Source organism: Paroedura picta, chromosome 12, assembly GCF_049243985.1.
Source record: "Paroedura picta isolate Pp20150507F chromosome 12, Ppicta_v3.0, whole genome shotgun sequence".
Lineage (NCBI taxonomy): Eukaryota > Metazoa > Chordata > Lepidosauria > Squamata > Gekkonidae > Paroedura > Paroedura picta.
This window is the reverse complement of record NC_135380.1, coordinates 42,952,631-42,976,999: the sequence shown is the minus strand read 5'-3', so window position 1 is coordinate 42,976,999 and position 24,369 is coordinate 42,952,631. Positions and strand designations below refer to the sequence as shown.

Genomic DNA, 24,369 nt, shown 5'->3' with positions numbered 1-24,369 from the left:
GTAGTCAAACTGCGGCCCTCCAGATGTCCATGGACTACAATTCCCAGGAGCCCCCTGCCAGCGAACGCTGGCAGGGGGCTCCTGGGAATTGTAGTCCATGGACATCTGGAGGGCTGCAGTTTGACTACCCCTGCCCCAGAAGATGGGACCCAGAACCAATGGGATGAAATTAATTCAAAAGAACTTTGGCTAAACATCCAGAAGTTGTGGGAAAAGGTATAGTATTGCTGAGTCTTGTCTACACGTTCTGGAAAAAGACTCAGCCCGGGGTGGGGTGGAGTGGGGGAGGACTTCCTTTTGTGCTAAGAGTTCTGCTCTTTCTGGCGGTTTCCTTCTGAGACCAACACAGGACTGCATGAACCTGCCAGCTCCTGCCCTCAAGCAAGGCTTCAGGCAGGACATCCAGGGTGATCCCATAGCAGGAACCTGCCTGATTTGGGGTTTTGTGTAAGCTCATCTGTCAGGGTTTAGCCCACTACACATGAAAAGGAGTGACTAGGAAGAGCTACGTCAAAGCCTTGGCATGTGACCATCTCCCTCTGCCACTCAACAGCAGCCTTTCATTCCACCTCCCCAACTAGTTCTTTAACCCTTTATCCTGGACTAGATGGCCTGTTGGGCCTCTTCCAGCTATAGGATTCTAACCCAAAGTTGGGATCCAGGACTTGCCCCGGCCTGGGAGGGGAAGATCTTTGGTGAGGGCTGGGGTATATGGGATGGGCTTTGTGGTGGGGCACCTTCTGCATTAGGGAGGGTGCCCTCTATGAGAGGAGGCGGCCACGTCAGAGGTGGGGGAGAGAGTGGCTGATGCCCAGGGAAGCCTCTGTCTCAGAGGAAGATGCACAAGGCTGTTGTCCTGCCAGAGCCAGTTGAAAAGCCAGGGGAGGACCGGAGGTGGAGGCAGCTCAAGGTGGCAGCTGTGACTCTGGAAGGAATTAAGAGGACAAACATCCATAGGACTCCTGTCAGTGGCGCAAGCATCCATGGAGCTCAGCACATTGGTCTAGAGTGGGAGCTGGTGGGGAGCTGGTCAGTTGGCTTGATCTCCTGCCTGGGTGAGTATGGAGATACCAGGAAAAACGTGCAAGGATCACCTTGTCGCATAAGATGTAGGTGAAAACATCAAACATTAAAATTCCATATTTTTTTTAAAAATCTGTTTTTAAATTTTTCATGTCAAATAAAAGATCTTGAGATGACATGGTTGGTTTTTAAAGATTTGAAATTGTCTGAAAAATAATGATATCACGATGCAATGCTAGAGCATGACACCTGCTGCCTGCAGCTCTACCACATGGAGTCTCACCCGCAAAGTATGCGCTGCATGCCCGGCCCCCTGGGTGTTTACAGCTCGCGTCTCCAGGCACTTTAAATTTTGCTGGTTCATGATTACTTCCATGGCGGATTTCCATTGCATTTTTCATTGCATATCTTAAAGATTTCCCCTACGGCTGCTGCATAAGATGGTTTCACATAAAAAACAACTGGGAGCCCAAAAGGCTGTGCCTCAAAGACAGTGAGAGAGAGAACCTTTTTTTCTTAACATTTTTTGTCTGAGATATTCTCTTGATTGCTATTTGAAAGGCTGTCTCTTAGAGGAGGGCAGGGAAAGGCTCCTGTTTGGAGCAGAGGAGAGGACCCGCAGTAATGGGTTTAAACTATGAGAATGATATCGGCTTGATGTCAGGAATTTGTTTTGCACTGTCAGAGTAGTTCAGCAGTGGAATCGACTGGTGGTGAGCTCCCCCTCACTGGCGGTCTTCAAGCAGCGGCTGGACAGATCCTTCTCCTGGATGCTTCAGGCTGATCCTGCCCTAAGCTGGGGGTGGGACTTGATGGCCTGCACAGCCCCTTCCCACTCTAGGATACTATGAGTCCAGTTCAGCTGTGGAATGGGCTGCCAGAGGAGGTGGGGAGCTCCCCCTCACTGGCGGTCTTCAAGCAGTGGCTGGACAGATCCTTCTCCTGGATGCTCGAGGCTGATGCTGAATTGAGCAGGGGGTGGGGCTAGATGGCCTGCGTGGCCCCTTCCCACTCTAGGAGTCTGATTCCTTACAAGTCAGGTAGACCAATGTTATTCCTCCGGATCGCAGAGGGGAGGCTAATGTTGGGCATGAGGCAGCTTGACTTGCCAAGAGATGCTCAGTTCAGGGCCCCCAGGAGCTTGGAGGCAGGGATTTCCCAGCATTTCTGTTTCTTGGCTCTCAGCGTAGCTGACTTCCTCTGGGCAAGCAAAAAGAATCTTCTCAAGGGACTAGAATCTTTCAAACGACATGATGTAAAAGTAAACCTGAGCATGTCCAGAGTGGCTTTCCTTTCTTGCCCTCAGTCAAGAGACTATGCGTGTTGAAGAACCGGCAGTACGAACATATCTGGCAGAAGGCAGCAGAGGTGTGTGTGGTGTGTGTCTCCATGGCAGCGCCTGGGAGATTGATGCCCCTGGCCAGAAAGCATGAGCAACCTCCATGTGGCCACATGCCACACAGCAGCTCAGTGAGCAAGCATGCTTCTTCACAAGACACTATATGATGCCTTGCAGGAGTAGTCAAACTGCGGCCCTCCAGATGTCCATGGACTACAATTCCCATGAGCCCCTGCCAGCGTTCGCTGGCAGGGGCTCATGGGAATTGTAGTCCATGGACATCTGGAGGGCCACAGTTTGACTACCCCTGCCTTAGAGGATAAACAGTATAAACTTCTCACACTTTCCCATACACCAGTTCTGAAAACCAAGCGGATAAAATTCTGGCGCATGGTACACATAGCAGTGATGGAAGAAAATGATGTTCAGATCAACCAAAACCTGATCCCCCCTCCCCAGGGGCCAATTTCCTAGGAGGAAGCTGATCCCAGGTCTTCGGATGTTGTGATGTTGTGGAGGAGCTTGCTTGTGTCTGAGAGCTCATCTCTTGGTGTGCCTTTCCCACCAGTTGGATGAGTTCTTCATGCTTCAGCCAGTGAATTAAAACTGGCGGTGGGGTGGGGGGGGTGGGGGGGAAATCATATTTTGTTCTAGTTCAAGAAGCATTCACATCACGGTGGATTAGGTGGAAACAGCAAACTTGATTTATTGAAAAAAAATCTCTTACATTTAATCCTTTATTACACAGGTTTAAAATATTTTTTTCTTAAAATACCTCTTTCAGGCACTGACAGGTTGGATTGGAATTTGAAAAGCTGTACAAATGTGTCACCCAAGTATTTTATTTCTTAAAAGGGCCTTATGTACTTGAAAACTTAGTTTTCATAGGTTTTATTTTTTCTTTTTCTCATTAACATTTGTTCAAGTCATATATATTAGAGGGGAGGGGGGATAAAATTACACAGAAAGAAATGTCTGCCAATACAAGAAGTAATTTTTATTGCAATATACCGTAGTTAGGTGGTCTGAAAAGGGGAGGATGAAAAAGGGGAAAACTTCAGTACAATTTTACAACACTTGGTAGGATTTTGACAGAAGCACCAACAGTGGCAAACAAAACAGATTAAAGATCCCTCGATGAGAAATGACTGAAACAGAATCACATGACCCAAGTGTGTGTAATTATGTGCAGACATGAATTTTGTGCACCCAGTTTTGAATTTCCCAGGTATCCTGTCACAAGGCTGATGTCTGAGCAAAGTGAAAGATGCTGTGTAAGATTTCTGCAAGTTTCACTGCTTTGTTGTTGGATGAGGTTGTCTCCAGATACCCACTTCTACGCTACCAACTCATCTGCCTCCTTGCACCAGGGGTGAAGCCAAGGCAGCCCCAGGAGCACCGGCCAGGAAAGAGGCGGTTGACCTGGCCTGCTGGGGAGCCGGTCTGCGCTTCCAGGCCTTCCTCGCAAGCAGCCTCTGAACAACTTCCCAGGGAAGACAGCAGCAAGACTGCTGTAGTTCTTTCCCAGTGGAAAGGCCTAGGTGGATTCTGCAGATGCTCTCTGAGCCCCCCCTGAGCACAAGACCACCGTGCCGCAGTTCAGGGCTCTTGGGATCCAACCTTCCTTTGGGGAGCAGTGGGGAAAAGACATCCTATGTCAGTTTTGATTCACAGTAAATGTGATACCTTTTCCTTTGCAAATCCTGCATTTGCATCTTTCCCTTCCACCTGGAAGAAGCACCAATCAAAACAGGGGAGGTCCCAGCGGAGAAGACCTTTGTGGGAAGGCGATGGGACTGCACCTCCTCGTTTGGATCTTCAAAGGCGGGGGCAGAGTTTGATCTTGACTTCAGCACATTGAACAAATACATAAATTAGCACCACAAATATTCAGCGACTGAGTACAAATCTGGCATAGTTACCATCATATAAATTGTATGAATATTCTATTTGTTACCAAAAAAATAAACAAAACCCCAAAAGGAGGCACGATTTCCATGCTTTCCCCACAGGTCACCCAAGGCTCCCTCACGGGATTCAAAGCAGCAGCTCAACCTACTTCTGGCGTGCCAGGCTGGGGGGGGGGGTCGGGGAGGGGGGGAATGCCACTGCCCAAGAGGCCCTGGGCGGCTGGCGAATGGCAGGGCTCCGCCAGTGTTGCTGTAAAGTGATTTAAAGAGATAGCACCAACAAAAACAAAACAGGAGCACCTGGGGGGATCATTCTATTGCATTTGAACAGAGGAGAGCCATGGAGGTCCCTGCCATACGGAACTTCCCCTGGGAAGCTAGCCTTTCTCTTTGCAGAAGGTAGTTGTAAAACTAACAGCTTGTCCACTGAATCAAGTGAAGGCAAGGCAGCGATGAGGCTGGCCTCATGTTGGAACTAGTCAGCAACGTCAGGGAGCATTTTGCAGTAGAGCCAGGTGTTTCCCAAACATTAATCTGAAATTCCACAGTTTCTCTTGCTTTTGGAGACGTGTCCTATGTTTGCCCCGATTCTATGAACATATAAGCACATGCTTTTACAAAGTGCCATTTGGTCTTCACAAAAGTGGGCTTCTGTGCCCAGAACGGAGGCCCTGATTCTAAGCATGCAGACTGAGGGAGCTCCGCAGGGCAGGGCAGGGCAGGGCAGGGCAGGGCAGGGCAGGGCAGGGCAGGGCAGGGCAGGGCAGGGCAGGGCAGGGCAGGGCAGGGCAGGGCAGGGCAGGGCAGGGCAGGGCAGGGCAGGCATCCAGGGCCCGGATATTCTCCACAGGGCAAGTGTCAGTGGTTCACTGCCTTACAGGCTGCAGCTTTAGCATCTGTGCTGGGGTGCTGGAGAGAATGGTTGTTCCTTAAATTACCAACAGGGGGCATGGGTGGGTCACATGCATGTTTTGAAGCCAGAGATACTTTATATTTAAAATAATAATAATATACAAATATTTACTTACAAACATACAAAAATAGAAGCACCTTTATCATATGGGGCGTACGGTCAGAACCTGCAATTTTTTTTTTTACCTAATTGGTTTCAGTCATTACTTTTAGGATCTAAACAGGAAAACAGATGAAACAATAATTTTGACGGATATTCCAGAGGGCTTCTGATCGAAACCCCAGTGAAGTCATGGACCCTAACCGGAAGGGCTTGCCAAGGTCCTCAGTCCACATCCCTGTTCAGAGGCAAGGCCACTGCCACGTCCTGCCTGGCCGCTGGTTCTCCACAGTCTTCTCAGAACCCTCCAGAGATCGGAAACTCCACAATCAGGAAAATGTCTTTCGCTGACTTCAGTGAGGCTGTCAGGAAGAAGGCTGTGCTAGTGCTCGGAGCGTGGCCGGTTCAGAGCGATGCCTCTGCAAGCCATGTGAGGAAGCCACGTGACCACTGGTGGTTTTGAAGAAGCTGCACAGCAGTGGGAGTCTGCTGTAGCCACCGGGGGATGCTTTTAAGTCATGTGATTCTGGAGCCTGTGGTGGGAACGGCTCTGTCTTTGGCGGGGGCATCAGAACGTCTTGGGTCTGGTGGAGGAGCTGGGACTCAGGCAAAACAAGGAAACAAATAAGAACAAGAAACCCATCAAACCATCCTGTTTCAGAACGTGCATGTGACGACCACAATGGAGCCAAAAAGAGAAGGCACACTGAGGTTACGAGGTTGCTCATTTGGAGACTTTAGTGTTCTGAGTGGCTCTTAGCCCATGAAGCAAGCCGGTCCCACCTCAAATCCAAACTTCTGTGACGCTTCGCCAAAGTCATTGAACATGATGTCGACAATGGGGACCTGCTCCACTTTGGGCGTGTTGATTTCTAGGATTGTTTTTTGATGGCCTTTCTTTGTCTGAGGAAAGGTGGACAAGACAAAAGAGACCATCAGAGGAGCCCATGACAGCACCCACCGCACAATGAGCCGCCTTGTCCTGAGACAGGCCAGCTCTCACACACCAGCAAAGCCCCTAGCATTCCTTGCAGCTCTCCCGGCACACACACGGACACCTCTTCCTTCAGACTGCCTGTGTTTCCGCTTGGCATCCCCTGCCTGCAGAGTGGCCTTTAGGGAGCCAAACAGCACAGCCAGCTTGGGGTGCCATTCGTAACCAGGGAGCACTACCCCCAGCCTCACTGGCCCTCAGTGAGGTCATCATGGAGCAAAATCCAACTGGCTACAGAGCCTGACAGTGTCTTGTCCACTGCACGGTGGACCACCTCTATCACTCAGGGAGAGAAACAGCAGTCAGGGGAGACTCTGCTGGTCATCTGGGCAGGAGTTACCACCAACCCCCTCCCAGTCAGCGGCTGGAGGCTGTGGGTGGCTGCAGTTGGGTGTGCAAAGAAGGGAGGGGAGGATTAGACTAGTTTTATCACTAGTGCATGGGACTGAATATTTTCTTCTGTTTTATGTGATTTTATTAGGCTTGTGTGCTTCGGCACTCTTTGGCCGCTTCGGCAGCCATTCAAGCCCGAGACGGCCAGTGCTGCCCACTTTGGGCTTGAATGGCTGCCGAAGTGGCCGAAGCTCACAGGCCTAGATTTTATCATTTTACTGTAAACCGCCATGTGCCGACATGGCCCGGGAGTGGCAGTCAACAAATAGAATGAATGAATGAATGAATGAATGAATGAATGAATGAATGAATGAATGAATGAATGAATGAATGAATTTAGGGGAAAGTAAATTTTGGCACAATTTAAATTGGGGGGTGGGGGTGGGTGGGATGGGGAGAATTCTACCACTCTGCAATACCTCTGTTTCTATCTGCAATCAGACACTAGAGACTGCACAGAATAGGGAAAACTGCCGAATTACTGTTTTATTTCAGCACGCATGCATAAGGGCATGAGAATAAGGATGTGCTATTTAATAGGAATTTTAGTAGACCAGGTATTGTCTGGGAGCTCTCTTGAAAAAGGTGGGGAAGATAGAAAAGAATACGGGAAATTTTGTGGAGTCTACAAAATACAGTTGGCCTGTTTTTCTTTGAATCATGACCACTGCCCAAGCCATCATTTCAGGGAGATGAACAAATTCTAGAGTTAAAAGAAAGGACTCGCGGGAACTCAGAGCAGCAGAAAAAGAGTAGATGTAGGCCAAATATTTTTTGCTTTTTGTGGGCCTTTTGATTTGTGGGTTCCATGAGAGAAATCTCCCAGAGAAAACCAAGGATGGGCATTCAGCTCAGGGGACATGGGAAGCGACGTGGCTGGATACAGCCAGTCAGCACATGGCATCAGGGTCTACCTGGAATCTGCATGGCTGTCAGCCACTTCGTTGGCCAGGTAGGCCTCTTGGCAGTAAAGGGGCCCCTCTTGAGGGGCTGCAGGCTCTAAGGCAGGGGTGGGCAAACTGTGGCCCTCCAGGTGTCCATGGAATGCTGGCAGGGGCTCATGGGAATTGTAGTCCATGGACATCAGGAGGGCCACAGTTTGCCCACCCTGTTCTAAGGCAATGGTTGCCAAGCAAAGCTGCTGGCCCTGAGTGCACATCTTTCCTCTTCTTCTCCCCATGAATCTCTGCTTCTTGAAGGCAGCCAGCCCAAAGGGGCAAATCACGCAGAGGGGCAGCCAGGGGTTTCCTCTGTAGGGGCATCTCTTTGGCCTGTGATCGATGGAGCTGCCAGTTCTGAATCCCCGGCTGGCTGAGTTTTTATAAAGGCTCTCTTGGATCTGACATATAAATGCAAAAAAGAGAGACTGGATATTAAATTGCTACTCTTTTCCTACTGGTGAGGGGTACGTTTATTTATGAAATCATTTATATCTCATTTGGGGATTATATATGACCAATGGGTCTCTTGGTGTGTCCAAAGCAGCCCCTCGAGGACCCCCAAGGGCCCACCCAAGAACTGCATCAGCTGAAAGAGCAGCAAAGGCCACCAGCCACAAGGAGGGAGCTGTCTCTCCCCCCTACCCTACCCTTCCATCTGACAGCCTAAGTCACAGGATGGGTTTGTTTCCCTGGCTCTTCTTGTTTAAGATGCAAATTGAGAGAAACATCAAAGCGAAGGGGGCTGCCTGCTCTTATTCCACCAAGACTAGGCAGGGGAAGGGAAATCCCCAAGAGTATGCATGATCACCCACTGTTCAAAGATCAGGATTGCAGGGGGGACGTCCAGCCCCTGAGCTGGGATCCATCTCAACACTGTGACTAAGACTGCATGGAGTTGGGTCAGGGCGTTGGTGCCTCTAGCCCAGAAATGCCTCCTGTGACTGGTGGCTTGACCATGGGAATTGCTGCCTGCAAAGCCTATGTTTGGCCACTGAGCTATGGACTTGATTCCTGCTGCAGATTTTGACTGGCACCTGACAGGCCCGCCTGTGTGAAGACACTCACTGCGCAACCGTCGATGACAGCCCTGATGAAAGGACTGTTGTCGTAGGACATCTCTTCGTCATTGGAGCCCAGGAAGCGGATGGCTCTGTCGTAATTGCCAGTGGAGTCGTCACGCCAGGCCACGGACTGGAAGCAGTTGTAGGTGACATTCTGGTGGGCAGAAGCACTCAAGAGCCTCAGGAAGGTCATCTGCACCACTCCAATGGGGTTACTGTCTGAATCGACGTAGGAAAGCTGTGTTGGGGGGAGAGAGGAGAGAACTCAACCTAGCAATCTGGGCTGGAACAAGCAGGAGGGGGATTTCCAAGACCCCTGGCCTCTTTACAAGAGAGGCTTCAAAGTGTCTCTTGGGTGCTGGGGAGGGTCAGCTCAGGGTGCCCATCAAAGCTGCAGCCTTTGGCTTCTGACCAATAACAACGGTTAAGCCTCTGAGTCTGTGGAAGGAGGGGAGGAGGAGGAGGGGTCTTCTGCAGACTCAGGGCCTCAAAGGCTCAGCCAACTGCTAGACCACATTCTTACAAAATCTCTTGGGGAAAATATAATTATATAAAGCACAGAGATCAATATCCACACACAGAAATCTCCAACCATGACTATCCCACTCAGGGGAGAGGCAGCTAGAGCTAAGAAGAGTTTTGGAAACAAACGACACCCTGCTGTGGATGACAAGAGGAGGTGCCCACAGCCCTGCTCAGTCTTCCCGAGCCTCATGTCCCCTTGGAGAAAGGAGGCCTCTAAGGGCCGGCCACAGCTTTGTCTCCTGCTCCTTTCAGGTGGAAGTTCCCAGAATCTTAAAACAGACACGGTGGGCTGAAGAGTTGAGACAGCCTCCTCCACAAGAGCCGGGCAGAGGGTAGGGAACAGGCTGCTAGTAAACTGCAGAGATTAATAATCACCAGGCAACGAGACAGCACAGGGGGAAGGAAGAGTATACCAACCAGCCATCTGGACCCATCTCTGTTTTTTCCCCCTTCTGAGCTCAGCATGACTGACAAAGTCTTGGCTAGAAGACAGGCAGGCACAGAGAGGGACCAGAATCTAGAGGCCCCGGCGTGCCCATGGCTGTGCCCCACGGGCAGGGAGGACATTTGGTTAAGCTCATTGTGAACTGATAGGGAGGAAAGCCCATTCTGTACACTAACAAGCACCCCCCTTTTAGGGGTCTTAGCCAGACTATTCTAGTTTCTCTTGAAATTCCTCTGATGCAGAAGACCACCCCCTCCGCATTCCCTTATAATGTTGCTTTAATTTGAACAGTAAGTTTTCAACCAAAGTTTCGCCAAAGTTCAATTTTTCAATTAGAAGAGTTGTCTGAAGTAAAAGAAATCTGCTGAAATTACAAAAACATGCAGGGAAGGGTAAGCATATTTTGTCTGAGGCAAAATACCAGAGGGGGAAAAAAAGGGGGGGGGGGTGATACGGATTACTGAAATGGCAGCGCTCATGGTTGAAGCCACCCATGAGAACACCATGCGGACATGAGCCAGAGGCAGGCAAGTGACACACTGGTAAGGCTATACTAAAAAAGGTAAAGGTATCCCCTGTGCAAGCACCATGTCTGACCCTTGGGGTGACGCCCTCTAGCGTTTTCTTGGCAGACTCAATACAGGGTGGTTTGCCATTCCCTTCCCCAGTCATTACCGTTTACCCCCCAGCAGCAAGCTGGGTACTCATTTTACCGACCTCGGAAGGATGGAAGGCTGAGTCAACCTTGAGCCGGCTGCTGGATTGAACTCCCAGCCTCATGGGCAGAGCTTTCAGACTGCATGTCTGCTGCCTTACCACTCTGCGCCACAAGAGGCTCTAGGGCTATACTAGGGGGTGGCAAACTGCGGCCCTCCAGATGTCCATGGACTACAACTCCCATGAGCTCCTGCTAGCAAATGCTGGCAGGGGCTCATGGGAATTGTAATCCATGGACATCTGGAGGGCTGCAGTTTGACTACCCCTGTTCTATACAGTTTAGGCAATCAGATGAATTGATTTACTACCTTCTGCCTAATGAATCAAGGGTAACTTTTTAAAACCAGGCAACATTTTTTTAAAGTAGCTATTTCAATTGTTGTTTATTCTGGAAAGCAAAATGAAGGAAGGGAATCAAAGAAAAGCCTACAGCTGGTGCAGTGAGGACTCAGGGGAGTGGCAGGTCCCGCTGTCCCTTTCCTCCTCCCACCGAAAGGATTCTTGAGTGGCTGCAACTCTGCTCAGGCTAAGGTCCTTGGAAAGCTCTTGCCCTGGAGCTCTGAAGCCCAAGGCTAAGAGGACACAATGTGCACAGGGGGGCCTGCGGCCGCAGAATCAACACTGTGTTTTTTCAGACAACACCATTTGTGAGATGAACTACACAGCTAGGTTGCAGGAAGAATGTGTTGCCTTTAACCCAAAAAACACAAGAGAGATGCGTGGCTGAAGTCTGGAAACTTTCACAGAATCCTAGCACTGGAAAGGTCCTCTAGTTCCACCCCCAGATCAATGCAGGAACCTCTTTCTCCTCCCAGCCCAGGCGACTCTCAGGAAAAAATGCATCAAAGTGTGGAAGGCATTATATATTCCCTGTCATGTAAGAAGATCACAGTCTGAGGAAGAGTACTTGTACTCCAAAGCTCACGCCCTGAATAAATCTTTGTTGGTCTTAAAGGTGCTACTGGACTCTGATTTTATTGTCCCCCCCCCCCAGGCAATTAAGATGGGGTGGGGGAGAGATAGTGTTGCCCAACAGCATGACCCAGTCCATCCACCACCCCATGGGCCATCTTTGGTTGGACTGACTCTGGTGTCCCATTGGCTCACCAGCTCCAATCAAAACATGCTGCCAACGCCTTGCGGAAACTGTCCAGCAAGAACACCTGAACACATGCAGATACTTGTCCTGAGCTTGTCCTTGGGTCCATCTCTGTGAGCTCTGGACTGTCAGTAGTACAAAGAGCAAAATATATGGGTTCGTAGGAAGGAATGCAGGACTACGGGGCAAATGAACAGCTCGTTATTGGTGATCTCAGCGGCGATTACATGCTGTAGCACAGGGGTAGTCAACCTGTGGTCCTCCAGATGTTCATGGACTACAATTCCCATGAGCCCCTGCCAGCATTTGCTGGCAGGGGCTCATGGGAATTGTAGTCCATGAACATCTGGAGGACCACAGGTTGACTACCCCTGCTGTAGCAGGCGACAACAAGACTGAGAAACTCCCCAGAAAACCCCAACATATATACAAAGCAGACAATAGATTTCCTCGCCCGTTCATGGGATTAGCACTGATTGATTTTAACTGATTGGCTAGATTATCACTAATTGATTTAAACTGATAGGATCAGACAGACTGGATCCTCGCTGCGCATTGGTCAGTCTCATGTCTGCTTGGATTCTGCCTCAGATCTCAAGCCTGAGATCTTGGCAGACCCACACAAAAGGCCCATGGAGGCTTGATCATGCTTGGATGTTGTTGTTGGTACATTCTGGAAGTCCGTCACCTTGTCCTTGGTCGGGAGTCCTCCTGCAGCGGTCCGTTGATGAGGAATCCAAGGATGAGCAATCCAAGGCATTCCACTGATGGAACGCTGAGATGACATTTCTCCCATTTCATCTTGAGACCAGCAGTGGAGAAATGGCGTTGCACCTGTCATAGACCATCAGCGAGCTCAGGGATGGCTCCCTGCAAGCAAAATGTCATCAAAATAGGAAATCACCCCTCGAATTTCCTTATGAAGATCTTCCATGAGGTTCTGGAAGATTCCTGATGCAATGCGGATACCGAATTGAAGGTTCTTCACCCGGAACACCTACGAGGTTTGGGCTGCAGCTGAGGCATCGTCAATCAGCGGTTGCTGGTAGCCTGGGCAAAGTTGAGTTTGGCAAAGACTTTGCCCCCTGCCAGATATGCCCAAAGGTGGCACTGGATATGAGTGCTGTTGCAGTGACGTGCTTAGCGTGCGCTTGTAACCTGCACAAATGTGAACATCCCCATTAGGCGTAATGGGAGTAACAATTGAGGTTTCCCAATGTGCATTAGGCATGGGCTAGAGGACACCCTGTGCCAAAAGCCATCTAGTCCCGCATCAATATGGGGCTTTAAGGTGAAGGAAACCCTCCTGGCCTGAGGCAGATGGATCAAGAGCCAGGGTAACCGGTGTAGCAGCTGAGCAAGTTGTCAAAAACTGCAGAGAACTTCAAAAGATGTGGTCTGGAGCTGATGGATCCTGCTTATGGTGATCCCAAGTGGCTCCATCCAGTCAAGGCCAAGGAGGCTAGTGTGCTCCCCCCTCGATAATGACCAGCAGCAGACAGCCACAAAAACCTTCAAAACAAACATGAAAATCACCCATGCCTCATAATGGGGCAAGGCCGCCCTGAAGCTCCTTAACAATACAGATCAGAGGTCGCAGAGGAGGGCCTCCTTTAGGGCATAAGTGCTTGAGGGTTGAGCTAGAAATAATGGAAAGTGATGACCCAGTGTTCAGTTCCACAGTGCAAGGCGACCCCTGTATGCTCACTGACAAATGCATCTTCTTGGGACCGCTGTCTTTATCACTGAGGAAGACTGTGTGGGTGCTTGAAATCAGATGACATTGGTGGCTGGATGTAGCAGGCTCACACGGTGAAGCTGAAGTCTTTCTTGTTCCTTTGTGGTGGAATTTGGCCTCCCAAGGTTGGTGCCAGGAAGCTGCAGTGACATGCTGGAAACGGCAACTCAGGCAATATGCTCTTTCTTGTTGCAGGCCCTGCAATATGCATCTCGGAATTGGCAAGAGCTCTGCATGTGCTGGGCCCCACGACTGGCATAGTATCCAGAGGCGGAATAGAATTAGGGATGTGTGCATCAGCTCAGCTGCCTCAGCAATCACCGAAGCCTGAGGCAGTGCATAGGAAGCCAGCACCATGGTGTGGAGAGCAGTGGCGGCGGCGGCACACCAGCTGCCAGCTGCACGCAGGTGCAGGTGTGCCTGCATGCGGCCGCCAGCTGATGTGCCCTCACCCCTCCTCTCTGTGCCATGGCACTGGCCTCCTACGTGCTGACTCAGGCTTTGGTGACCACCAAGGCGGCTGAGCCGTGGCGCACACCCCTAAATAGAATAGAATCATTGAGTTGGAAGGGACCTCCAGAATAATCTAGTCCAACCCTGGGCACCATGCAGGAACTCACAATTACCTGGCCACCCACAGTGACCCCAATTTCATGCCCAAGTGATCCCACCCAAAGTCTCCAGAATACAACCTTGCCTAGAGGAAATTCACCTGCCATCCCAAAGTGGCAATAAGAATTCCCTGGATATGCAAGGAATGGCCACAAGGGACAAACACTGGCACATCTCTTCCTGCCCATTCACTCATCAAAAAATCAGCATTTCTGTCAGATGATTACTGAGTCTCCGCTTAAAAACTTCCAAAGAAGGAGAACTCGCCACCTCCCGAAGAAGCCTGTTCCACTGGGGAACCACTCTGTCAGGAATGTCTTCCAGATGTTTAGCTGAAAATTCTTTTGGATTAATTTCAGCCCTTTGGTTCTTGTCTGACCCTCTGAGGCAACAGAAAACAACTCTGCTCCATGCTGATTCTATCTTCTGTCGTGTTTGTTACCACTCCCAGTTTAGTATCATCTGAAAATTTAATAAGCACCCCTCTAATCCTTCATCCAAATCCAAATCATTTATATATATGTTTAATAGCACAGGGCCCAGGACAGATCCCTGAGGCACTCCATTCGTTACTCCTCTCTAAGATGATGATGAGCTATTTATAAGCCCCCTTTGAATATGATCCATCGATCAACTTGTCAATAATAATATCGTGTGGAACTTTATCAAAAGCCTTAGTGAAATCAAGGTCAACAAGGTCCACAGCATTCCCATGATCTAGCAAGGTAGTAACTTTCTCAAAAATATATATAAAGTTAGTCTGACATGACTTGTTCTTCAGAAAGCCATGCTGACTCTTAGTAATAACATCCGCTCTAGCTGCTCAAGCACCGAGTGTTTGATGATCTGTTTAAAAATTTTGCCAGCAATACACATCAAGCTTGACAGTCGGTAGTTACCTGGATCCTCCCTTTCCCCCTTCTTGAAGGACCTGCCCTCTAGTTGAACACACTGGTAGAATGTGTGGTGGCAGGCAATTTCTCCCAGCTGAGGGTTGTAGTGTTGCTGAAGGTGCTGGAGAATCTCATCTTGGTCTGCAGTGTCTATGTCATCTGGTGTCAAGAGATTTTGGGCATGTTTGTGGGCCCACAAAGGGTCAGGAACCCTGACTGCTTTTGGGGGCTATTGGTGATGGTGGTGGCTACAAGACAGTGGCAGAACTGTCTCTCATAGGATGGCCAGTGAGTAGGGTGGCTAAGATCAAAGGATTCAACCTGTCCCAAGGTAGCCATGGCATTCATATGCTGAATCTGCTCTCTGGCCTGCGTGTTCAGCAGTTGGATGGTCCTTTCCTTGGAGGCTGGGCACCAAATGAACAATGGGTTCTATCAGCAGTTTGTCCTTCCTTGGCAGCAAGGCTCTGCTCTGGAGATTTCAGCTGGTGATTTATCCCTGCTTAGCAACAGGGCTCTGCACCAGTGATTCATCAGCTGTTGGCAATTGCTTAACAGAGTTCCATACGTAGCATCGTGATCCCATCTTCATCGCCAGTGTGAAATATGTGGGTTCATAGGAAGAATGCCAGGCTACTGGGCAAACGAGCAGTTCTTTATTGGTGATCTCAGCAGGGAGTACATGTTGTAGCAGGCGACAGGAAGACTGAGAAGCTCAGATCCATGTCTGCTTAGATCCTGTTTTGGACCTCAAGCTCAGCCCTCGATAGACCCACATATACAACACAAAGTTTCTCATGTTAAAAAAATTGCAAATTAGAACTGAAATTTCACATTCCAAACTGATGTCAGCCTGAGACATTTCCAAAAAGCTCCCCTGTGCCACCCAACCCATCAGCTGGCTAAGCAGCCGCAGAGCTGGTTTGGGGGGAGGGGACTGAGCTTGCCAAGAGAGAGCCAGCATGGGGTCATGGTTCACAGCGGCGGCTTCTAATCTGGTGAGCCGGGTTTGATTCCCCGCTCCTCCTACACATGCAGCCAGCTGGGTGACCTTGGACTTGCCACAGCACTGATAAAGCTGTTCTGACCGGGCAGTGATATCAGGGCTCTCTCAGCCTCACCCACCTCACAGGGTGTCTGTTGTGGGGAGAGGAAAGGGAAGGCGATTGTAAACCGCTCTGAGACTCCTGGTAGAGAAAAGTGGCATATAAAAACCAACTCTTCTTTCAAAAGCCCTCCATGGAGAAAGACTTGCTCATTTATTTTTAAACTGCCTAGGGATGAAAAGAAAAGAGGTGGTAAAGCCGTACCTCATTTAAAGCTTTATTTACATGCTGCTACACTTGTTGCACTAGCAGACTGGGTGATGGAACCCATGAATAGAGATTTAATCCTGGAAAAGACTGGCCTGGGGAAAGGGTTACATAACATCCTATGGCCTTAGTCTATCTTAATCCTAATCTATGGTCATCTGGTTTGATGAACATTTGGCGTAGATATGAAGACAGACTTTCTCCTTCACCTTCACTGCTGAAATCTCCGGTTGAAGCTTACTTTACAAGATCTCAACAGAAAGGGATAACTTGTTTAAAATACAAGGATACGTTGTCTAAATCACGAGAATTCAAAGACATTCAAACCTTAAAAAAGAAGGTGTGCAAATTCAGTTAGAGTATAATCAACTGCTTTCCAGATATAACTCAGAGTTCAAAAGGCAGCCGGAGGTGGGGGCTCTGATTCCAGAATTTGAGAATATCCTTATTCAAGCTAAACCACACTTGCAAGGTCAGATATACAAACTGCTATTAAGGTATGAAACTGAATCAGAACAGGTTAAGATTTGTATGATTAAGTGGATACAGAATATTGCTACTAATGTCACACTAGAAACATGGGAACGCATAGGGGCTAATGTGCCTAAATTGACAAAGAGAAAACTGGTATAAGATATTTTATAGATTGTATGTAACTCCTAAAGTAATTACAAAAATGTCTAAGGGGTATAATAACATGTGCTGGAAATGTCATGAAAAAGTGGGTTCTTTCTTTCATATGTGGGATTCTGGGCTACAGTACATGCTGTCCTAGGAGAAATGTTCAATATTAAGTTTCTGATGAAAGCTGAATATATGTTGTTAAGCCTGTGTCCAGAACTACTTCCATTACAGGCCAGGAACAGCAGCAAGACTAGTCTTGGATATGAACTGGAAATCCCACGAGACGCCAACCACTGATTCATGGCTGGATAAGCTTGCTGAGCTGGCGAAAATGGCAAAACTCACATCTATAGTTAATTAAAAAAAATAATAGAAGACTTCCAGGAGCAGTGAAGCTTTTATCTGGACTACCTTGTCAAATAAGCTCGAATAAGAAAAAAGGGACCATGGAGGGGATATATTGTTTGGGGGTGGATATATTGTATAGAGGGATGGGGATATATTGTACTGGATGTATATCTATTTCCTTTCTCTTTGTATACTCTTATAAAAAATAAAAACAAACAAACAAAAAATAAACTGCCTAGGAGGCTCTGGGTGACTAGCTGAAGCACATGATGGTTTGTGGGCCGGAAGCTCAGCAGGGGTCAATCCTGCCTTCCCATGCTCTGCAGGCCTCTGGGGCCAAAAGCACTGCTTTCCTGCCAGAAGCACTGCCCGAGGCTGCCCAGTCAATGGAAGGGGCTGAATCTGGCAACCAGAGTGAGTTGTTCAACTAAAGCGATGAGGATGAGGACTCCAATTTCACCCAGTTTTCTACTCATGGGAAAGAAGGGCCTCTGCAGGCACTGAAGGTTTCCCCCCCAGCCTGACAACTTCCAAGGTGCCCCATAGTAAGCCCAGCAGTGCCCCACACGTAAGCCCAGCTTCACAACCGTAACCGCCCCTTTTCCAGAAGGACAGCCAACCCATTCAGGAAGCTTGAGGCTCCATCGGTATAACATGCTATAACACAGTATAACATGGAGCATAGACATTGCCCTGTAACATTCAGCAGCACTGCACTGCTATTTTCCTAGGGTATTTTCTCTTCCTGGGATACTTTGCAGGACATGCAGCAAGTAACAGCCATAGTCTGCCCTCTGTGATCAGAGACCGCAAAGTCCATGGGCTTCTTGAGCCATTGCTAGATCCTAAAGGGCAGACTGGGGGATGCCTTGACTGAAGATGTCAGAGCCAGGCTGCTGGACCAGATCCGGTCCCACATTCGGTCCCACATTCTATTTCCCAGACATGGAGGCAATGGCTTCACCTTTTCCCTCACCACATGAGGGAGACATCTGATTGGGCTGGCTTCTTGTCAGTCTACAGCAGGGGTAGTCAACCTGTGGTCCTCCAGATGTTCATGGACTACAATTCTCATGAGCCCCTGCCAGCATTTGCTGGCAGGGGCTCATGGGAGTTGTAGTCCATGAACATCTGGAGGACCACAGGTTGACTACCCCTGTACTACAGGGTTTATTAGTCTGGCATGCAGGATTAAATCAGGTTTCTGGCCATAACCAAGAAGGGGGAGTGGCTTAGGTGCTCCAGCCCAGGGGTGGAGGGAGCCAGAATCAAAGCCACTTACCTGCTTACAGTGACTGCACCAAGTGGCAGGCTGATCTTTGGCCCAACGGGCCAGGTGACTCTGCAAAATATGAGGCGAGTTAAAACAAACCAGGAAGCCAAGCCGGAAAGCCTCTTACCAGTTTGCCACGCTTGAATTCACTGAACCAGGAGCCTGGATTTTCCTTTGGCCATGAAGTAATCCTAGCCTGAAAGTGGCCAAAGAGAAGAAGATAAAAGAAGAGAGTTACACTCAGGAGAGCAGACCATCCTGGAAAAGAAAGCACGCACAATCCTGAAACATATTCATTTTTATGCATTTTGATGTCATAGGAGGGCTTCCAATGCAGCAGAACAGCAGAAGGGCAGCTGTGTGGCCCTGTCCACCTGCTGTCTCCTTCCCAGCGGTTCGAACTGGTCTTCCTTGCACAGTCTGAAAACAGCTTATCCCCCTTAGAAGTTTCTGTACACAGGATTGGCTTGTGCTGAACAGGGAAGGCTGTTTTGAGCTACTGCACCCCACCCCAAGCTATCCAGAGGAGAGGCTACTCTCTGAGGATCAGCTGTTTGTCAGGCTGTGGCAGGGAGAGGCTTAAACTACCCCCATGCGTAGCCCAACAAACAGCAGATCTCCCCAAGAGGCTCCTGGGATTAGCTTGGCCTGCATGGGGAAAGACGATTCCAACTGCCCCCCCCCCCCCCCACACAGCCCAAGCCATCCGGTTGGAACCAGCCCTAACCCTAAAGCCCAACAAACAGCTGATCCACAGAGCTATTTGTCAGGCAGCCATTCAGGAAAGGTAAAGGTAAAGGTATCCCCTGTGCAAGCACCGAGTCATGTCTGACTCTTGGGGTGACGCCCTCTAGCGTTTTCATGGCAGACTCAATACGGGGTGGTTTGCCAGTGCCTTCCCCAGTCATTACCATTTACCCCTCAGCAAGCTGGGTACTCATTTTACCCACCTCGGAAGGATGGAAGGCTGAGTCAACCTTGAGCCGGCTGCTGGGATCGAACTCCCAGCCTCATGGGCAGAGCTTTCAGACTGCATGTCTGCTGCCTTACCACTCTGCGCCACAAGAGGCCATTCAGGAACCTGAGTCAAAAGCTGAACCGATTTGACAGTTTGTGATTTGGGTCATGAATCAAACTCGGGGTGCACATCTCAGCTAAAACCTCAGACTCCCCCTCCCCAACTTTGATTTGGGTTGCTTTGAGGTTTTGCTCAGCTGAATGCATCCCCCTGTTCAGGAGCTGATACAAAGCAAGTGTTATTCATTAAACACCACTTTACAGTGAAGCAAGAAAAACATCTCAGAAGCAAGAATGTCCCCAAAGAGAAAGTATTCTAACAGCAATGTTGGGAAATTAACAATGCCCACATGCCAATTGATGCTACAACTAAATAACAAAACACATGGTAAGCAGAAGAAAGATATAATTATTGCTGTGTTCTAGTTATTTATACAGCCAAGGTTTATTTTCAGAGATTTATTTTAAGAGACGAGGTTGTTGGAGCCCCCTGAAAAATGGGGAATGGGAGCCAGTAAGTATCTTAGGAATACAGAAGACCTCCCTACTTTGCCTCCCTGCCAACAAACTAAAATTGGAGATTTTTTTTGTCACAAATAATGGGATGGAATATAATGTCTATATCTTGAATAGATTTAGCCCCACAGCATCCCTACATCCCTCCCACATGAGCCAGCAGAACGTGTCAACATCTTGTCTGAGAAGGACGAAAGAAGGACCCAACAGATCCGATGAGGACAGCTCTGATAAGGAAATTTATGCCAGTTGGTCGCAGCTGAATCTTACCTACAAGGCCTTGGATAAAATTTCTTTAAAGCTTGATCAGCTTTATCAGTCCTTTCCACTGACTAAGCCCAGAGAACTTACAATGGTGGACAATACTAGTAAGTTCTGCTCACATAAACAAGTCTCGGTCTCTCATGAAGTGAAGGACGCCTGTACTTTAGCCTTTCAACCTAATAAAGTGGCCTTTACTATTTGTCATTTCAACTGACACATTCATCTGTGGGATGCCAAACACGACACCTGAAAATCTTCTTCAAGGAACAAATTGGACATATAGATTTAAGCTCTTGTGAAATGCTTAGCTCCTTTGCTCAGCAAAGCAGAGTTCTCCTAACCTTTGGGACACTTTCAGCCTCAGAATCACACAGAGCTGGATGAGACCACCAAGAGACCAACTGCAGCAGGCCTTACGAGGATGCTAAGGAGGCTTGGCAGTAATTATAAAGAAGAACGACTCCAAGTGAATTACCAAAAGACAAAGGTAATTGGTATTTGGTAATCAGTCAAAATCTAAAATCTGGAAACTAGATAACCATAAAATTCAAGTTGTTAGTAAGTTTAAATACCTGGTGGTAGTTCTACAGTCTTTGGGTGCCAGAAATGCTTATTCCCAATATGTCGCAGATCAGCAAATAACATGGTTAAATTTTACTGTACTAAGGGTAGAAAATTTGTCCCAGCAGCCCTGGAATTATTTAGGAATTATTTTGTTTATAAATGTATCTGAAATTTTGGTCTAAATGATCATAAAATAAAAACTGATTGAGTGATGTGAACAGGATGTGGATTCAAGGGACACTGGCTTCAGCTCAGTAAGAATCGCAATTAAGCTGTGAATGCAGAAAGCACCCTCATCGGAAACTTGCAAGGAACTGGTTTTCAATCAGCCTTGGGAACTGCAAGGCCCACCTGGCCACCGGGCCAAGAGGTTTGGAATGGCACTTGTTGGTATATTAGTCAGATAGCCAAACTGCATCCCACATGAGGCCCATCGGGGACTGTTGTAGCAGGGAGAATGCCTCTGGCAACCTCCATCCCTTGAACCAGGCGCTTTGTGCTGAGCAGATCTGGGCCTGGGACCGACACGCGTGCGATAACCCCTTTGCTTCAATGGCTGTCAGCTGATCTGTGGGTGAAAATGGCTGATGTGCATCAATCAAGTCGCTAAGCCATAATGTCTTACCTTTATTTTAAACAATAGTCTAAACAGAATAAAAGCACCGTGTGTGTGCCTCAAGTGCCATTGAGTTGCAGCTGACTTCTGGCAACTTCACAAGGTTTTTGAGGCAAAAGCCTTTGCCTTCCTCTGAGAGCGCTTTAGAAGTGTCCAAAAGACAGCCTGAGTGATGTGCCAGGTAAGGCCCAGGCTGAAAGCTGCCTTTGTGCCACGGAAACTCACTGGGTGTCTTTGGGCCTGTGCTCAGTTTAGCCTCCCTCACAGGGTTGTGGTGGAGATAAAATGTAGGAGAGAAGCATGGTGGGAGCCACTTTGGGTCCCCGATGGGATTCAAATGGATTACATTAAAAAAACAATAAAAATTCCACAAAAACGTAGGCATGAAGATGACAGAACCAAACTAAAGGAATCCAAAAAAGAAAAGAAAATCCACGAGGACCACTTACCCCTTCAGACTTCTTATCAGGGAAGATGCAGGTTTCACCACCAGCTGTAAAATTGCAGTAAACCTTGAAGGAATCCCTGGAGCAACCTTGGTTAGGGTCAACCCAGTATTCACCTGGAATGGAGACAAAACATTTTTTAAAAGAAGTGCTTTCAAATTTCAGTTCCAACTGTATGATCAAAGCTTATGCATCCAACATTAATATACATTTAAAAAAATGAATTTGACACTTCCTTTTTTTCACTGAAAAAAATAAGGCGTATTCTTGTCCACACTAATAAAATGGCACATGGTAGTTTTCTAGGGCAGCGATCCCCAAGCCCCGGTCCGAGGACCAGTAGCGGTCCGTGGATCAGCCGCGGCTCCTCCTTCTCCTCCGCCCCAGCTGCTGCCTCAGGAGCTGCCCTGCCACTCTGCTGCCAGCTCACCTTTGGTGCTCTCCAGCAGCTGCCATGGCTGGGGCTCCCCCTCGGCATGGCACTGCACAGATGCTGCTGGCAGCGCCCCCCAGCGGGCAGCGGGAAGTCAGGGGCACCGGTGGGAAAGCAACTGGAGCAGGGGCTCAGGCAGCAGCGACATCCCTTGGCAAAAAAATACCCTCCCCCGGGCCTCAGTAAAATTGTCAAGCGTTGACCGGCCCCCAGTGATAAAAAGGTTGGGGCCCGCTGGTCTAGATAACCCAACTCTATGATTTCATGATTCTATGGGGGGGCTCTTTGGCCCCACCCACTTCTTCTTACAATATAAGAGAGGCATCAGATTTGAAAGACATTTTGTTTGGGCTCCTGAATGAACTCCCCCCGCCTCAGCAGCCAGGTTTACCATCTGGGAAGTCAGGATGACAAAGCTGTAGATCTTTGCAGGTACGGGCTGGGTTGTGCTGGGTGCCCAACGGATGCTTCATCTGCTCAATTTCCAGTTTCAAGGAGTTTAGGGAGCCAAATATTTCCTCCATGCCTTCTGCATAGTCCATATAGTTGTCAGAGTTGCCTTCATCAAGCAGCTGGCTGGCATCGATGTGTCGCCGTGTCCTCTTGGAGGACTGTATAGGAAGGGGTTGGATCACATCCCCTGGAGGGCCCTTGGAGGCAAAAGGAAGACTGTGAGCTCCTGCTCAGACTGGCTTCATTGTACCCTGCTTTTCTTCCCAGAACGAGTTGCAGGGCTGGGGGGAAATCTCTGCAGGGTCCCTGACAGGTGCGGCGGGGAGTACTGGACAAGCAGGGAAGAAGCCCTGGCTCAGGGGCACAACACCTGCTTGGTCTGCAGAAGGGACTCTCCATGTAAAGGATCCTAGGTGGCCAGAAAGCAAAGTTGCTGCTTGTCACAACAACAGGCAGAACTGAATATTATGGAGCAGAGTTCTGACTCTGGTCAGGCAGTTTCACCGAAGAAGGACAGAATCAGGGTGTCAAAGAAGATTTAGGAAGGCTCCGAAAGCTACCGGGGAGATTTTAGTGCTGCTTAAAGAGTATACTTACGGGAGGCCCCGGGGGCCCTGGATGACCCATTTCACCCTTGGGACCTGTTGGACCCTGGACAGAAAGGAAGAACACACAAAATTCATGTAATGCCCTTTATTCGGGCAACCAAATCAACACAACATACAGACGTAATGGTCTGTTCAGGGATCTAGCACAGGTAGACTGAAGGCTCCTAAACATTCCACCTGACTACATCTGTCTGACTTTGCCCACCAGATGAAACAGAAGTGAGCTTTAAGGACCGAATCCCCAAAAGTCCTGAGTGCTTTAAGCTGTTTCTGCACAGCACTTGCTTGGCAGCATGCTAAGCAGTAAGATGCAATGTAATTAGTTTTTACTCAGCTCACGCCAAAAGGCAAAATCCCCAGTGGCCATATCTGGGACAACCAATACAAGAAGAAGAAGAGTTGGGTTTTTAAATACTTTTCAGTACACGGAGGAGTCTCAGAGTGGCTTACAAATATCTTTCCCTTCCTCTCCGAACAACAGAAACCCTGTGAGGTAGGTATGGCTGAAAGAGCTCTGAGAGAACTGCTGTAAGAGAACTGTGACTGGCCCAAGGTCACTCAGCTGGCTTCATGAGGAGGAGGAGGAGGAGGAGGAGGAGGAGGAGGAAGAGGAGGAGTGGGGATTCAAACCTGGTCCTCCAGATTAGAGGCTGCTATTCTTTGATCACTACACCATGTTGGCTCTCATGGAATATGAGCACTACCTTTGGGGCCATTTTGGACTCCTCTCAACAAACAGATGGGTTATAGCCAACTTAAGAACCACTACACCATTACAGCAACTAAGCTCTCACCTGACCCAATTATTTAGGGTAATTCGGTCATGCACTGCCATCAAGGAAGGGCACCAAAATTCTAGCCAATTAAAGCTTGGCTGTGAGGCCACGGAGCATATTCCGTGGATAAAGTCGCTGCACTGGGACCTTCTGGCCACATTTGAGACAGAAGCAGAACTAGAAGCCCCTTGGTTGTCTTGGGGGGATACATTTGATGGCTTCAGGTGGCTCTCAGAGGCCGAAGTGGACAAGTTGCTGGGGTCAGTGAAGGCGACCACCTGCCCCCTTGATCCCTGTCCGTCTTGGTTGCTCAAATTGAGCAACCAGTGGATAGAAGACCTTCTGAGAGAGATTGTCAATCTCTCCCTGTCTACCGAGGAGTTCCCAGAGGTGCTAAATAGGGTGGTGGGTGGTTT

At 48.8% G+C, this 24,369-nt stretch overlaps 1 protein-coding gene across 1 annotated transcript in view; it reads right to left on the bottom strand.

Moving 5' to 3' along the window:
• Positions 1-3,043: 3,043 nt before the first annotated feature.
• COL5A1 (collagen type V alpha 1 chain) overlaps positions 3,044-24,369 on the bottom strand; it is a 263,653-nt gene continuing 242,327 nt past the window's right edge. Inside the window, exons 61-66 of the mRNA XM_077306664.1 lie at positions 23,167-23,220; positions 22,508-22,766; positions 21,687-21,799; positions 18,388-18,456; positions 8,678-8,911; positions 3,044-6,187 (exon numbers count right to left, since the gene is read on the bottom strand). Of these exons, the coding sequence (XP_077162779.1) occupies positions 6,041-6,187; positions 8,678-8,911; positions 18,388-18,456; positions 21,687-21,799; positions 22,508-22,766; positions 23,167-23,220 (876 nt within the window). The 3' untranslated portion in view covers positions 3,044-6,040. The remainder of the gene's footprint in view (positions 6,188-8,677; positions 8,912-18,387; positions 18,457-21,686; positions 21,800-22,507; positions 22,767-23,166; positions 23,221-24,369) is intronic.